Source organism: Chinchilla lanigera, unplaced genomic scaffold, assembly GCF_000276665.1.
Source record: "Chinchilla lanigera isolate Chin_1 unplaced genomic scaffold, ChiLan1.0 scaffold00018, whole genome shotgun sequence".
In the NCBI taxonomy this organism is placed as follows: domain Eukaryota; kingdom Metazoa; phylum Chordata; class Mammalia; order Rodentia; family Chinchillidae; genus Chinchilla; species Chinchilla lanigera.
Window position 1 is genome coordinate 1,871,406 of NW_004955419.1, and position 16,525 is coordinate 1,887,930.

The 16,525-nt window shown below is 47.4% G+C and overlaps 1 protein-coding gene across 1 annotated transcript in view; it reads left to right on the forward strand.

Moving 5' to 3' along the window:
- Nucleotides 1-16,525, forward strand: part of LOC106148274 — a 75,441-nt gene that overhangs the window by 13,256 nt on the left and 45,660 nt on the right. The window contains exon 7 of the mRNA XM_013513098.1: nt 6,012-6,191. Within this exon, the coding sequence (XP_013368552.1) occupies nt 6,012-6,191 (180 nt within the window). The remainder of the gene's footprint in view (nt 1-6,011; nt 6,192-16,525) is intronic.

Here is a 16,525-nt window from a genome sequence, read left to right on the forward strand (position 1 = left end):
TTGAACTTTTGATCTTCCTGCCTCAGCTTCCCAGAATTCTGGGATTACAGGTGCATTCTACCATGCCCAACCTGTACTTATTTTTGCTTTGCTTTACAGAATATTTTGTTAGGGTTGGATAGACAAAATTCCTCTACTTGAGTCACTTGGAGTAGTTCTTCTCTATGGGACTATGATATCAACTTGTTATAAGTTAGTTTTTTTTCCTGTTTTGCTTTTTGATACTAGAAATTTCTTTTGCAACATTTCACATTATTTTATGATACAAGAGCTATGCTCCTGGTTTCTAAGTCAGATCTAAAAACAAGAAGTATTATATATAATCTCTCTGCCCCTTTATCCAATTCCCTTCTCTCCCTTTAGGTAAGCTTTGCTGCTTTACATTTTTGGTTTATAGTTCCATTTAAAAACGCACTAAATATCTCTGTACTTCTTAGATAAATATGAGTGTAACCTATACACTCCTTCAGAGGCACAGTACCTGCCCGGCAAACACAAGGTCATGAGTTCGATTCCTGGTACCAAAAAGCCAACAAACAAAAAACCCTGAAAAAACCCTATATATCCTTCTCCAAATTAGAAACTGAAGTTTTTTTAATTCAGCTCCAGATGTTTGCAGGTGGCCTGGGCTCATGTATATCATTATCATCTATACAGTTTGAAATAAATCATTCCCTGAGCCTTGTGGAGAGTCTAGCACTCCTTCTGGGCATTGAACAGAGGACCTTGTGCATGGCTAGCTGAGCTTTCGGACAATTCCAAGGGGGGCAGGCATTGCCCCATGTTTTGAAGAAGAGGAAACTGGGACTCAGCAAGATTTGAGCTGGGATTTGAACTCACGTCTTCCTGATTTCACTGACTCATTCCTCAGTGTTTCTGGAGTGCCTGTTCCTGCTCCTGAGCCCATCCCGGGTACTGGGCGGGAGGATACAGAGATGTCTCAGATGGGTCCCGACCTCACAGGGCTCACGTCTAACGGTGCCTCTCATGTATGAGCATACAAACATGGTATAGAACTCTCTGTATATCTGTCTGTCTTTCTGTCCACCGATAGCACAAGGAGCTCCACAAAGAAATCTGTACCTGGTCCACTCTGATTGACAGCCCAACACTGTAGAAATTTGCTGAATGAGAAAATAAATGAATGAAGAAGAAAAGAAAATAAAACATGAGGTCCTTATGGAAGTCTTATGCCACGGACTCAGAGACTTCTGTAAGACAGAACGAGTAACTTTTAAGTTATGAATATAATGTAACTCATTGTAGAGATTTTGGAAAGTCTAGAAAATGAGAACATAAAAATAACCATAACACAAACTCTCAGTGTTAGTCTTTTTGTTTATTCCTTTGATCTTCTATATATATGAGTAGCCTTTAAAAAAAAATTTGGTTCATTATATATATATATATATATATTTCTTTTCCTGTAGTTTGCATTTTTGAGAAAATCACTTAACCATATGTCATGAACATTTCCTCCTAACTGAACATCCTTATAAAACTAAGTATCTACTTAGTGGTTGGATTTATTTTCACCACTGATGGCATCCTGTTCCATATAAAATAATTATAAACTCAAGATTAAGCCTGAAATCACGACAGGAGGAATATTTAGCAGGCTTGCAGGCTACAAAGGGTCTTACGCTGATTGCATAATCCTTCCCTGGCAAATGCCCAGGAAAACACAGCGAGGATGCTAGCCAGAAGCATCGCCTGCCTTGGCCCTTCAGAGTTCAGAGTTATGTTCTTGGCACTTTCACTTTCAACAGTCCTGATCTCTGCAGGTGCCATAAAAAGTCCCTCTTGGCTGCAGAGAAGAATTCCTGGTACAGGCATTGGAGCATGTGATTAAGGGCTGGCTCTTAAGTCAGGCCTCCACCTAAGCCCTGCTCCACTAAGATGGCTGTGTGACCTTGGCCAAGGAGCTTCACCTCTCTGTGCTTCTGTTTCCTCATTGTTAACTCAGAACAACAGCTGTACCCGCTTCCCCGGATGTTGTGAGGAATCAGTAGCTATGCACCTGACACATGACACACCACAAAGAAATAGCTATTATTATCCCAACTGTGTTTGAAGTGTCCTCTCTTTCCACCAACACACGATGGCCATTTGCTGGGGGCAAAGTGTTCTGGGCAGCCTGTCTCCCTGCAGGATAGTCCAGGCCTTCCGGTACCTGCACTGCCGCCACCACAAGGCTAGAGGCGCTGCGTGTACATGTCCAGGCACTCCCTGACCCCAGTCAGTGCAGCTGAAGCTGCTCGATACCACAAAACCATTACCAGGGGTGTTGATTCTATTTTGTCCCAAGATAAATGAAAACATTCTAATCATGGGAAATGCTATCATGCAGCAAATAAATTTATGGCTTTTGGAGTAAGACAGTGCAGGCTCCAATCCTGGCTGCTTGACTTTGGACATACATTTCCAATCTCTGAACCCCAGTTCCCTCAACAATAGGCTGCAAATGATAAGGGATGACTTATCCATTATTCATTACTCTGATTTCATTTTGGTGTTGGACTAACCAGTTCTTTCCTGCTTGGAACCACGATTTCATTCCCTGCCTTTCTGAGTAGGGCATGTGACTAGGGTTAAGCCAATCAAGGGCATTCCATCACTTGGGCACAGGGATTGGTCCACAAAGGTCACGTGACCCACGCCAGTCCAATAGAATGGAATCCCCAGATTGTTACTGAAACTAGTCTCAAACCACCTCTTGAAGTATTGTCCTGCAGCTGTGTAAGAGCAGCTACTTCAAAACTATCCCACTCCCAAATGAGATTGGTTGTCTATAATGGAGCTGCCCCAGAGGAGAGAGGGCCAAGAGAAGTCATAGTATGGTGCAGAATTTTTGAGTCCACGCAGGAAGCCAGTTGTGGTTTTCCATGCTCGTTTCAGTTGAGTATTCTGTCTCTTTCACCTAAAACCATCATGCCTGCAAAAACAATAAAAGTTGAATATCCTTCATCCAACATGCTTGGGACCAAGAAGTGTTTCAGATTTGGGATATTTTCATATACTTTACCAGTTAAGCATCTCTCCTTTCAAAACCCAAAGCTTTTTGAGTTCCATGTCAGCGTTCAAGAAGCTTCACAATTTGGAGCATTTCAGGTAGAGATACTCAATGTGCAGTACCTGCTCCCACCCCAAACTGTTATAAGGATTTGCTAAAGGAAACATATATAGCCCTGGATATAGTATTTGGAATAATATAGGTCTTAATAAGTGGTAGTTATTTATATTGTTGCTGTAAATTTATCTGTAGAGAAATTAGAAACTGTAGACAAAGCAAAGAGATAGGAAAAATGCACATTATTGTTAATATGACCTTTTAAGGGTATGTAAATTTTTTTTGAGACAGGGTCTCACTATGTAGTTCAGGCTGCCTTCAAGTTGCTATGTAGCCTACGCTGGCCTCGAACTCACAGCGATCCTTCTGCCTCAGCATCCTGAGTGCTGGGATTATAGGTGTGAGCTACCATGCCTGGCTGAGGGTAGGTAAATATTTTGAAATACTTTCTTCCAGACACTATGTGTATATGTGTGTGTGTATATATATATATATATAGTGTATATATATAATATGTATATGTAATTTGTGTATATATTATATACATTTATACAAATAAAGTGGGAATGGGTAAAGAAAATGTGGCATTCACACACAATGGAATACTACTGTGCCATAAAGAAAGATAAACTTGAGTTATTTGTAGGAAAATGGGTACACCTTGAAACCATCATGTTAAGTGAAATAAGTCAGACACACAAGCTTAAATATTGTATGGCTTCCTGTTATACAAGAACCCAAATTATAAATAAAGAGCAAAATAAAAGGTAATAGGAAGTAAGGAGCCAGATCTTTCTCAAATGGGAACGGATCAATAGATGGAGGGAGGAAAGGAAAGGGAAGGAAGGAGGATGAGACAAGGCGTGGAAATGTGTTATGCACATGTTCTCATTCCATGCAGGGAGCGGAAACATTACATTCTGCAAACGTGTACTAATAACAATAAAAATAAAAAATAAAATCAAAATGGGATCATCCTGGTTTTTTAAAAATCTATTTCATTTGGACATAAATAAAAACACAAACGTGTATATGCTCAGCAGTCATTTTTAACAGCTGTGTGACATTCACGTTTTTGTTGGCTATTCAGAGGATTGCCAAGCTTTTTGTACAAGTGATGTGATGACATCCTGCGTCATCAGTCAATAGACCGAACTACATCTTTGTGCATTGCATAATTGTCTACCTGTCCCTCAGGGTAGGATCACACAATCTAAAACTTTTAAAGATCAAAACTAAAAAACCCTTCCACTGTAATTTAATCATTGGAGTGTTTAATTTTTGAATATAATGTATTATTAAGGGTTTAAAAGTCTTTGCCAGAAGGCAGGGAGCCCAGTTCTGTGGGCTCCAGATCTTGTCCTACCTGATTCTTTCTCAGCTCTGAGATCATGAATCTTGATGCACGTCCAGTAGGGGAGGGACTGGAGGGACTGTGGTCACCAAAACTTAGACATCAACAAGCTGTTGGACCGAAAACTGGATATTGTGAGCTTTAGCCTCAGGAAGGGTCCCATCCTTCTTTCTGGGGTTTTCCTGGAGGAACACCCCCCCACACACACACACACTCAGGGTGTCCAACATACACCCACAGGTAAGTCCTAGTTACCATTTTATTTTGAAAGAAAAAAATAAAATTTCATCTGTTTGCATATGACATGATCATTATGCAGAACATCCAATGTAATCTCCAAAAAAGCTACAAGAAATAACAAGTCTGGTAAAGTTGCAAGATATAAAACATCCAAAATATAAAATCCTAGCAGCTAACCTTTATAAATTCAGAGTTTTTTTCTTTTATTTATTTTTTGGGCAGTATTGAGGATTGAGTCTCGTGCATGCCAGGCAAGTGCTCTACCATCGAGCTACATCCCAAGCCCTAGCCCTTTTTTGTTTTATTTTGAGATAGGACTTTGTTACATTGCCCAGGCTGGCCTTGAACTGTGGGATCCTCCTGCCTCAGTCTCTTGGGTACCTGGGATTACAGGTGTGCACACCAAACCTAGTTATAAATTAACCTTTCTTTTTTTTATATATGGTCTCTCTATGTAGTCCAGGCTGGCCTTGAACTCATGGCAATCCTCCTGCATCAGCCTTCTGAGGGCTGGGATTATAGGTATGTGCCAACAGGCCCAGATAAATTAAACATTTTGAACAGTGTATCGAGGCCTCATTCACATAAACCCTGTGTCTTGGTTACTTTTCTCTCATTGCTGAAACAAAATACCCAACACCCAAAATTAAGGAAGGAAGAAAAGGTTTATTTAGCTCACAGTCTGTGGAGGTTTCAGTGCATACTCAGCTGGCTCCAAGGCAGAGTGGCACATGGCAGAGGGCAACCGTTCATGGCTACGGAAGACAGCAAAAGCAGCAAGAGCGAAATGGAGGAGCAAGCGGGAAGAGCAAGCCTCTTTCCCTTCCATACATATGCAAATTACCCCGCCCCAAGGCCGGTGTAGCACTTATACCCATAATCCCAGCATTGGACCATGGATCAAAAAAATCTAGAAGCCTGCCCCATGACTGCCTGAGGATTTGAGGGGCATGCAGACACAAACCATCACACCCTGCTTGCCATTTGACAATTCCTCCGTGCCCCTCACCATCTCTGCCATTGCTCTTGGAACAGAGCTGCCCACCTTGGCCAAGGACCCTATAGTTTTCTAGCTGCTTGGAGCCTCCTGGGGCCCTCTGGGGACAAACAAGGCTGCTTTGGTTGTGATTGCTGCCACCGACCCACATACACAGCTCCGCTGGGCTCACTGTCCAGCACAGCTGCTCTTCTCTGTGGACCCTTGGGGCTCCCATGACCTTGGAGGAGGTGAGGTCACTCCTCTGGCTGGTACTTGGTTAGGCGACTCCCCAGTGCCATTGCTTGGGCACACGGAGGATTAGAGTCCAGTGAAACAGGGCTCCCTTCTGCATACCCCCTTCTCCCCAGGGAACAGCCGCATTGTCCATGCTGGCATCAAGAATACCATCCGCCACCCAGAGCGGCCACACTGTACCACTGCCCTGGGGCCCTCAGCTGAGCCTGGCCTGACGTTCTGGCTCTCCTCCTCCCGAGGTGGAGTCTTTCTCAAGGACCCGCCGTCCCTCCCTGAAACCCTGCTCCTAGCTGGTGAAGCCCACCTGGGCTGGGCCTCACATCTGCCCCCAAGGGGCTGCCCAGTCTAAAGGCACAGGTCACTGCAGACCTCGGCTCGAGCAGCATGTCATTGCATGACCCAGATGCAGCCAGCAGCTCAGAGAGGCCCTTTCCTGCCCCAGGCCAGAATTTGAGCCCCTTTCTCTCTGCCCTCAAGTCTTGCTGTGTCTCCCAGGGCCAGCCTGAGTCCCAAGAGCTCTGGAAACCAGGTCTAAGCCACTCTGAATAATGGCGCTAGTGGGCAAAGGGGCGTGAGACGGTGAGCGGCTGCATGCCCTGCAAGGAGAACTTGTTGACTCTCCTGTCTGCAGTGCCAGATTCCGGTCCCTGCATGCCTGTCCCCAGGGCCACTGTGGGAACCTTCTCTCCTCACCCCTACCTGGCTTTCTGCCCCTTCTGAAGGCTGGATCACCTGCTTCCGCCCGGCCAGTGGTGCTGGGATGGGTCAGGTGGAGCGAGGCTACTTTGACTGGTAGCTGAGCTCAGGGGCCAGGGCCGGCCCCGCCCCCACCCCATCCAGCTGGCTCCAGAAGGAAGCGGGGGTGGGGGGGACTTCACAGGGAAACTTTTGTTCTTGCTTAGAACAGACACGGGCTGGGGACCGAGTTTCCCTTTGGCTGCCACAGAGACCAGGGCCACTTGAGTTCATGTTTATTTTCACAGCGTGGATTCCATGGAGATCGACAGGGAAGCTCTGGGAAGAGGGCTTTGGCCTCTGTGGAGCACCTACTATGTGCTGGGTCAAAGACAGACAGGAGCCAGCAGGACCTGCAAGACAGACACCCAGCCATGCTTGACAAAGGGGAAGGCAGCCAAGGCTCAGAGAGGGGAAGCTACTGTGTGCCCTAGGTCACACAGCAGTTAGCAGAGAGCCGCAGAGGAGGCCAGGGTTCTTTCTACCTTTCTCCTTGGGTTCTTTCTACCACGAGCCTGAGTGACAGGCAGAGGGACTCGGTGTCTCTGAGGCTTCATGGATGATGGGCTCCCTGGGGCTCCTCACAGTCCAGAGTCCTTGGAGCTGGGTGGACAAGTGTGTGGGCAGCTCTTCCAAGACACAGGCTCTGAGCAGGCGTGGTGGTGCTGGGCTGTAATCTCAGCACTTGGGAGGCTGAGGCAGGAGGATTGCTGAGTTTAAGAACAGCCTAGGCCGCATTGTGAGTTCAGGGCCAGCCTGAACTACATAGCTACACGTAAAGACCATGTCTAAATAAATACAGGCTCTATCCAAGGTGGAGCCTTGGCCAGGTGGTGTAATTGTCGGAGCCTCAGTATCCTTCTCTATGAAATGGGTCTAATCCAAGGCTACCTCCTCCTCCAGCAGGGTCTTTTGGAAAATTTGTCTCATCAGAGGGTCATGCAGTATGAGAAGGAGCCTGGCACGTGTGAAGAACTCAGTGACAGCCCCTGCGCAGGTTGTTATCATTCCTGGCCTTCTCTCTCCCCAGGCCTGAGCCCTCGGCCTCGCTGGGAGCCCGGGCATTCCCTCTGGGCTGTGTTGCTGCCGTGCTGAGTGGGAGCTATGAGTGCTGTGAAAGGAGAGCCCACTGCGGATTGTCCTGGGGACACACTGGGGGACTTGAGGGACCACCCCAGCCCAGCCTGGTGGGGACTGCCACCCCGCATGCTGCCGCCCCGTACGCTGAGGCCGGCCACCCTGGCCCAGGCTCTCCCCCCAAATCCGCTCCCTGTGCTCCTTATTTATGTCCTGTACTTATTTTTCCCATCCATTTATTTCACTGCTGAAATAGAGCTCGGAGCCCTGTTAGGCCCTGCTCACCAGGCAGGAGTGGCCGGGCCGGTGACCAGGAGGCCAGCATCCGACACAGGAGGATCCCAAGGAAACAGGCGGATCAAAAACCAAACATGGAACCAATAAAATCTTTAACCTGACACTACAAACTTCCCACAGACTTCAGAGAAATACCTCGAGAAGTGCACGACCTTTTCATCCCTCCCCACGGCCACCTCCTCCTCCAGCCGGGCCTTTGGAAAATACAGATTTGACCTTGCCGCTTCCCGCCTGCGAAACCCTTCCATAGCCCCCCTGTATTTATTATTCTTATTTGCTAACATTTACTGAGGTCCCCTGGTCAGAGCCGGCCCTGTGCTTTGGGTGCCTTGGGTGCATCTGTCCCCATGGGGCAGGGACTGTTGCCGTCCCTCTCTCGGGGACAGGGAGCTAGCCATGTGGGGGCACCATGCAGGGTCACGCAGCTGGTGAGCGGGGCGCAAACCCAAGTCAGTCTGAATCCAGAGCCCGCACTACCTTCCGCCTCCCTGCTGCCCTGGAGGATTCCTCAGCCGGCCCCTGGGGACCTCTGTGACCTGGCATTGAGGCCCTCCGCCTCTTGTCACCCTGCTCTCTGGGCGACCCTTGCTACTCATTACTTGTGTCCCTCGGTCCTCCTGTCACTGAGCAGAACAGCACTGCTACAGCCTCCGCATCGCCACCGTGGCACCCTCTGCAGTAACCCCGCCGTCCCGCGGCCGCGCACCAGCGGTTCAAGTCTCCTGTTTTGAAACAAAACCCTCCTTTGCACCCGAGCCTCCTGCTAGCTCCCATCTTCCAGGATACTCTCCATTTCCTTCCTAGCTTTTAAAGAGCCACGTATGGCCTGTCCCCCATCCTTCCCACCACTGCCCCCCCCACCGCAGCTCTGTTCCACCCTCCCCTGCACCCTTTGGATCTCATCTCCTGGCTGGGTTTTCCCTTTCCCCTCAGCCTTGCTGTGCCTTGTGCGCGGCCTTCTCTGGCAGCGCTATGGGTCCCTCCCTTTGTGGTACTGGGAATCGAACCCAGGGCCTTCCCACTGAGCTACATCTCCAGCCCTTTTTATTTATATTCTGAGACAAGTTCTCAGTAAATGATTCAGGCTGGGCTGTAATCCCAGCACTTGGGAGGCTGAGGCAGGAGGATCGCTGTGAGTTTGAGGCCAGCCTGACCTCCATAGTGAGACCCTGTCTCAAACCCCTCCCCTCAAAATCAATAAGTTACCCAGCCTGGGCTCAAATTTGCAATCATCTTGCCTCAGCTTCCCAGAGTGCTGGGCTTACCAGGTATGCACCTGGCTGGACATCTCTTTCTTTCTTGCATGTCCCTGATACGGGTGTGCCTGGGTTTCAGTCCAGCCCCATGGTTGTCCCGCACAGCCCATGCCCCTGGGGACCTCAGCATCCTCCACCACCACCAGAGGGATGTCCAAGCCGGCTCCCTGGCTCCGGCTTCTCCTCTGACCTGCTTGGCCAGTCATTTCCTGGTGTCCTCACTGCAGCAGCCTGGGCCTGGTGAAACTCCTCCCTCATTCCTCTGGGGCCACACAGCTCCTCAGCAGGCAGCGCTGTCAGACCCAGCCAGCCATGACGCCCAAGCATCCTGTGGACTCCCTCTCCTCTGTCTTCCACCACTTCTTTGCAGAGTGGGTTCTAGGTTCTGTCCATTCTATCTTGTTTGTTTTTTTGGTTTGTTTTGAGACAAGGTCTTGCTATGTAGCCCAGGCTGGCTTTGAACTTTTGGTGATCCTCCTGCCTCAGCTTCCTGATTGCTGGGATCACAGGTATGAGCCACTATATCCCGCTTCTGTCCCTTTTACCCTGTGCATATCCTGGGGTCACTTGTCCCCAGCATCCCTGGAGTCACCACTTTCTGTCCAGCCATCTAATTCTGCTCTGACACTGGCCTCGCACCTATAGCCTTCCCTCTCCCACTTGGCTTCCTGTGTGATCTCCCTCAAAGGTCCCTCTCCCTCCATGGCTCCCATGGCTCCCCCAGTAAAATCTGCCTGAGCTGCCCCCATCAACCCAGTCCTGCTTCTGCCTTATGAGATCCCATATCCGCTCATCACTCTCTCGCCAGTCTCTTGTCCCTGGATATGTCAGTGACTGGTGTGTTGGTACCCAACCCTTCTGGGCCCCTTTCCCCTCTGCGTAGGTACTCATCCCCTCTGGCCCTCCCTGCAAACTGCCGTCCGACCCAAGCTTCCACTTAAGTGCTAACTCCTTCCAGTTCCCCTCTCCCTGGGTCCTCCTGGAGCTTGAACAGACCTCTCTCAAGGCGAGTATCATCTTGTTACATCTCCCCATCCCCCGAACACCCACTGAACTGGAATTTTCTCCAAAGGACTCTGAGAGGTTCTAATTCTGGGTCCTCATGCTCAACCCAGCGCCTGGCTTGGAAGAAGCGCTCTATAAACATTGCTGGATTGCCTTCAGTTTAGGAAAGAGAAACACAAAAAGGGGACTGCAAGTTTGGAGGGTCACCTGGGTGCGGCCAGGAGGGCTTCCAGGCTCATCCCAGGACATGGAGGGTCCTGGAGCCTCAGGGGTAGGACCGGGCCTCTAGCTTTCCTCTCTGCCTAAGGCTTTGGGGTGCCAGACAAACCTGACTTTAACTCTGAGCTCTGCTTCCCAGCTGGGTAACTTTGGGGGAGCCCCTTCCTTCCCTGAGTCTCCTTTATGCTCTTGAACATGGGGATGGTGACTTCCACTGGGCTGGGCTGAATGCATTCAGGAAAATAATTTCGGTGGAATGTCTGGGCTAGCACTGGGCACCTGGAGGGCGCTCAGGAACTACCTGTGGTTCACCCCTTAGCCTTTTAGGACACCTGGCTGGCCAGAGGGTAATGATCAGTCCTTGTGCCAGGCACTATGCTGAGTGCCCTACCTAGATAATCCTGTGCCATCCTCTCATTTGCCAATGAGGAAGCAGGTTCAGAGAGGTCAGGCTACTTGCCCAAGGTCATACATCCAGTGCATGAGCTGGGATCTGAAATCAGGCCAAGCTCTTATCTGCTGGCCTGGCCTGGCTATCCTTCCCAAGCTCACCTATGCTTCCTCAAGGGCTCCGTGTCCCCACCGCGGCCCAACTCCATGCCCGCAGGCTTCCCCGATCCCCCTCCTCTCTCTGCCCACCGCTAGATCTGTGTAAACTAGCCGAGCAGGGTGAGGTGGGGAGGCCACCGAGAAGGTACGGAGATGTTTGTTTTCCTTGGGGGTTTATATCAACATTGGCCTTGACATTTCGCCTGTTATTATGTGTGGTTCTTTAGAGGGTGAAATAATATTTTCTTTTGCTTGAGAAAAGGACAAAGTTCAGACAGAGCTCTTGGCCCCAAATGGATTTTCCTCCTTCCTTGCTTTGCATGGGCCATAGCTGCACGGAGCTCCTCGGAGCCACCTCCGTGGAGCAGGAGCCCGCCTGGCTTGTGGCGGCTGTCTTGGGTTGCAGACACCACGGGCTGCGGCAGATGCAGCCTGGGTGCCGCATTCATTCCAGGCTGTGGGCGTCTGCTTTCCAGGGACGCAGGCTGCCTGTCACTGGTACCTTCCTGGGGCACACACCTGGCTTCTCTCGACGTGCGCCCCTGGTGGGTGCTGGGCCTGCTCTGCGCCATGGCTCCTGCTGTATCTTCAAGGTTTACCCCCTTTTGCTCGCGTGTACCTGGGAACCGCTGTGGGCACACTTGCTGTGCCCTGGGTGACCTCTGTGTGCCCCGTCACCCTGGCCACACAGAGTAGGGTGGTGCAGGCTGCAGTGCCGGTGCATGCCGTGTGCTGTGGGTAAATCCCATAGGCACTGTGGGTCCCTCTGTAGCTTTTTGTTTGTTTGTTTGGGTTTTTTTTTTGGTTTTTCTCTGGTACCAGGAACCGAACTCACGACCTTGCGCTTGCCAGGCAGGCGCTTTGCCGCTGAGCTAAATCCCCAGCCGCCCCCTGTAGCTTGTGTGCTGTAAGTATAAACAGGGCCCGTGGAGATGGACACATTCTCTGTGACCCCCAGAGAAAACCCAAGCCCCGGATACATCCTGGGGGTTAGGGTTCTATGTACGAGGCTAGAGGACAAATGCACGTAGGTGCTGTGGAACCTGGGAGCGCCCAAGATGCCCACTGGTGCGCTGTAAGTCACATCATGACAGTTACTGCATGGCCGTAGCCCCTGGTATTGCCATAAAAACATACCATAAACAGCTGGGGGAGGTGGCACATGCCTGTAATCCCAGCTCTCTAGGAGGCTGAGACAGGAAGATTGCAAGTTTGAGCCCAACCTAGGCAATTTAGAGACTGAGGAAACTTTATCTTAAAATAAAAAATATCTGGGGATGTAGCTCAGTAGAAAGGCCCTGGGTTCAATCCCCAGTATGAAAAAAAGACATACTATAAGTTGTTCAAACAATGAAAATTATTCCTACAGTTCCTGGAGACCAGAATCTGCAATAAAGTCTCAGCAGGATTGTGCTGGTTCCTTCAAAGGCTCCAAGGGAGACTTCCATGCCTTCCTCCCAGCCTTGAGGTAGGTGTTGCCAGCAATACCTGGTGTCCTTTGGCTCGCAGACTCATCACTCACTCCTCTGTGTGTTGGTGGATCTGAACCTCGCCCTTTTCAATAAGGACACCAGTGATTGGATTTAGGGCCCACCCTCACCCAGTATGACCACATTTTAATTTAACCAATGACATCCACAAAGGCCCTATCTCTAAATACAGTCGCACTGGATGAGTGTGGATGTGAATTGCGGAGGGACTCGTGAGCTCATTACCTGGAGCTCTGACTCTTTTCAAAGAACTGCATTAATAAACACCTCCCATGATCCTCTTGCAATCTCACAAGGTATGTATTAGTCAGCTCTCTGTTTCTGTGACCAAATAACCGAGAACATCAGTTTACAGGAAGAAAGGTTTCTTTTGGCTCATAGTTTTGAGGTTTCAGTCCATGGTGAGTCCCATTGCTTTAGGGCCTGTGGTAAGACATCATGGCAGTGGGAGCTTATGGCAGAGGAGGATGCTCTCCTTACAGCCACCAGCAATCAAAGGAGAGAAAGGAAGGGGCCAAGGTCCCAGTATCCCTTCAGGGGACACTTCCAGTGACTTAACTTCTTCCGTTGGGTGCCACCTCATCTCAGTGGATGGGGACCAAGCCTTGAACACAGGAGGCTCTGGGGACATTTAGGATCCAAACCACAGCAAGGCAGCTGTTATTTTTCCTATTTTATAGTTGAGGTAGCATAGGCTCAGAGAGGGAGTGTCACCTGCCCAAAGACACACAGTTTTCTAAGGGGGGTCTAGATTCCCACACAGGCATGTCCCCTGCCACATGTCCCCTGTACCATGCCCTTGGTGACCCAGGGGACATTCTTTACATACTATGTGTCCCCTAAGCCAGGATTTCCATGGACATTTGGGACTAAGAAAATTTTTAAAGTTTCATTTTCTTGTTTATTTATTTATTTTTCTTGTCTTTGTTAGACAGGGTCTTGCTATGCAGTTCAGGCTGGCCTTGAACTCACTTTGTATCCCAGGCTGGCCTTGAACTCACAGCGATCCTCCTGCCTCAGGCTCCCAAGTGCTGGGATTACAGGCATGCGCCACCACCCTTGGTTCATTTTATCTTTAATTGACACAAAATGTACTGGTCACAATGTGATGTCTTGACTTGTAGACATTGCGTAATGATCAGTCTTCAGGGGAATTAGCATATCCTTCACCTACAATATTTACCATTTATTGTGGTGACAACACAACCCTTTCTTCTGGCTATTTTGACATATATAATATGTTCTTGTTATCTGTGGTACCTACACTGTGCATCAGAATGCCAGCACTTATTCTTCCCAGCTGTGGCTTTGCATCCACTGACCTACCTCTCCCCACCCTCTCCCCCTATCTTTCTCAGCCTGTGGTTGCCACTACTCTACTCCCTGTTTCTTTGAGGTAAAGTGGTTTAGGTCCCCATAGATATGAGACCCTGTCTTACTTGTCTTTCTGTGCCTGTTTTTTTTTCATTTAAGATGATATTTTCCAGGTTCATCTATGTTGTCACAAATTACAAGATTCATTTCTCTTCCATGGTTGAGTTGTATTCCATTTTACATATGTGTGTGTGTCTCACGTGTGTGCACATATAAATACACGCACACCCCATTTTCTTTCCTCAACTGTGGATGGATACTTGCGTTTATTCCTTATCTTGGCTATTGTGAATAATCTGCAATAAACAAGTGGATGCAGATGTCTTTTTGACAAACTGATTTCTTTTCCCTCGCTTACATACTCAGGAGTAGGATTGTTTGATCATATGGTAGATTTGTCTCTAGTTTTGTGAGAAATCTCCATACATTTTCTGTGAAGCCTGTACTAACTCACATTTCCTCCAAGAGTGTATAGTGTTCCCTTTCTCCACTTCTCTGCCAGCATTTGTTCTCTTTTGTGTTTGGTACAGCAGCCTTCCACTGGGGTGAGATGATTTGTCATCGTGGTTTTGACTTGCATTTCTTTGGTGATGAATGATGCTGAAGATTTCAAAATATACCTGTGGGCCATTTGCATGTTTTCATTGGGAAATGTCTACTCAAGTCTCATGTCCATTTATTCCCCCAGTGCTGGGGATGGAACCCAGGGCCTTGCACATGTGAAGCAGGCCCTCACAGAGCTATATCCCAGGCCTTTTAATCTATTTATATTTTATTTTGAGACAGGGTCTCACTAAGATGCTAAATTGTACAAGCTGAACTCAAACTTGAGATTCTCCTGCTTCAGCCTCCTGAGTAGCTGGGATTACAGACGTGTACCACCATGCCTGGCTTGTCCTTTTAGTTCAGTTTAGTTTAGTTTTAGTATTTTTCTTCCTGGTACTGGGGTTTGAAACAAGGGCCTCTGTACTGAGCCCCCCCCCGCCCCCATCTTTTATTGAGACAGACTATCACTAAGTTGCTAAGTTGCCCAGGCTGGGCTCCATCCTTCTGCCTCAGCCTCCCGGAGAGCTGGGATGACAGATGTGTGTCATCATACTGGGCTCCATTTCCTTTTTTTACTAATTAAGTTTATTGATGCAATTTAGATGTGTGTAATAATCACATATATCAGCTGTATATTATATACCTTACTTCTTCTTTTTTTCCCCAATCTCCTCCTCTCTGTCAACCCTGTTTCCCCTCCTTATTTACAAATGTTTGTTTCCATTTTATCCTTTTTTTCCTCATTTTTTTTCTTTTCCCTTCCAGCGCCTCATTCTCCTTTTCCTTTGAACAATTATTTCTTATTTCACAGTATATATCACACATTTTGGTTCTTATTTAAACTTTCTCACACCAGAGAGACAATGCAATATTTACACATATGTGTCTGATTTATTTCACTTAGGAGTATGGTCTCAAGGTCCATCCGTTTAGCTACCAGCGTCTCAAGTTTATCCTTCATGGCTGAGTAGCACTCCATTGTATTTGGGCCCCTTTCCTTAATTAGATTTCTTTCCTGATATTGAGTGGTTTGAAATACTTATATATTCAGGGTACTAACACCTTGTCATATAATTTGCGAATGTTTTCTCTTATTCTTTGGGTTGTTTCTTCATTCTGTTATTTCCTTCATTATTAAGCTTTTCAGTTTGATGTAACCCTAGTCTCTATTTTTGCTTTATTGTTTTCTTATTGGTAGTTCTGGGGATGCAACCCATGGCCTCATGCATGTCAGGTAAGTAAACTAATGCCAAATAATATTTTCAGCCCACTTTTGTTTTCGCTGCCTGTACTAGGAGGTCTTATTAAAAAAACACCTCACCCAGATCAATGTCATGATGATATTGATGTTTTCTGTATATTTTCTTCTGGTAGTTTCATAATTTTAGGACTTACATTTGCAAATCTTTAATCCATTTTGAGTTGAATTTTGTATCTGGTGAGAGGCAAGGATGTGGTTTCCACTTACTTCATGTGTGTATCCAATTTTCCCCATACCTTTTAATTAGGAAGGCTGTCCTTTCCCCAGCATTTACTCTTGGCACCTTTGCCAGAAAGCGGCTGTCTCTAGGTTCATGTATTTATTTCTGAGCCCTCTATTTTGTTCTACTGATCTGTGTCTGTTTTTACACCGGCGCCATGCTGTTTTGGTTACCAAACCTCTGTAGCATATTTTAAAGTGAGGGAGTGATACTCTAGCTTTGTTCTTTTTGTTCAAGATGGCTTTGGCTATTCAGGGTCTTCTTGGTTCTACATGAATCTTGGGATTTTCCACCCTATTTTTGTGAAGAAAAACATTGATATTTTTATAGAGATTCAGTTGATTCTGTAGATTGCTCTGGGTAGCATGGACATTTTAATAACGGATTCTTCTAATCCTTGAATATGGGATATTTTTCTATTTATTTGATGCTCTTTAATTTTTTCATCAATCTTTTATAGATTTCAGTATGGAAATCTTTTATTTCCTCTGAAATGTATCCCTTGTATCTAATTTTTTGGTAGCTCCTATAAATGAGATTATTTTCTTTATTTCTGTTTCAGATAGTTCACTATTAGTGTATAGGAATGCTACTGATT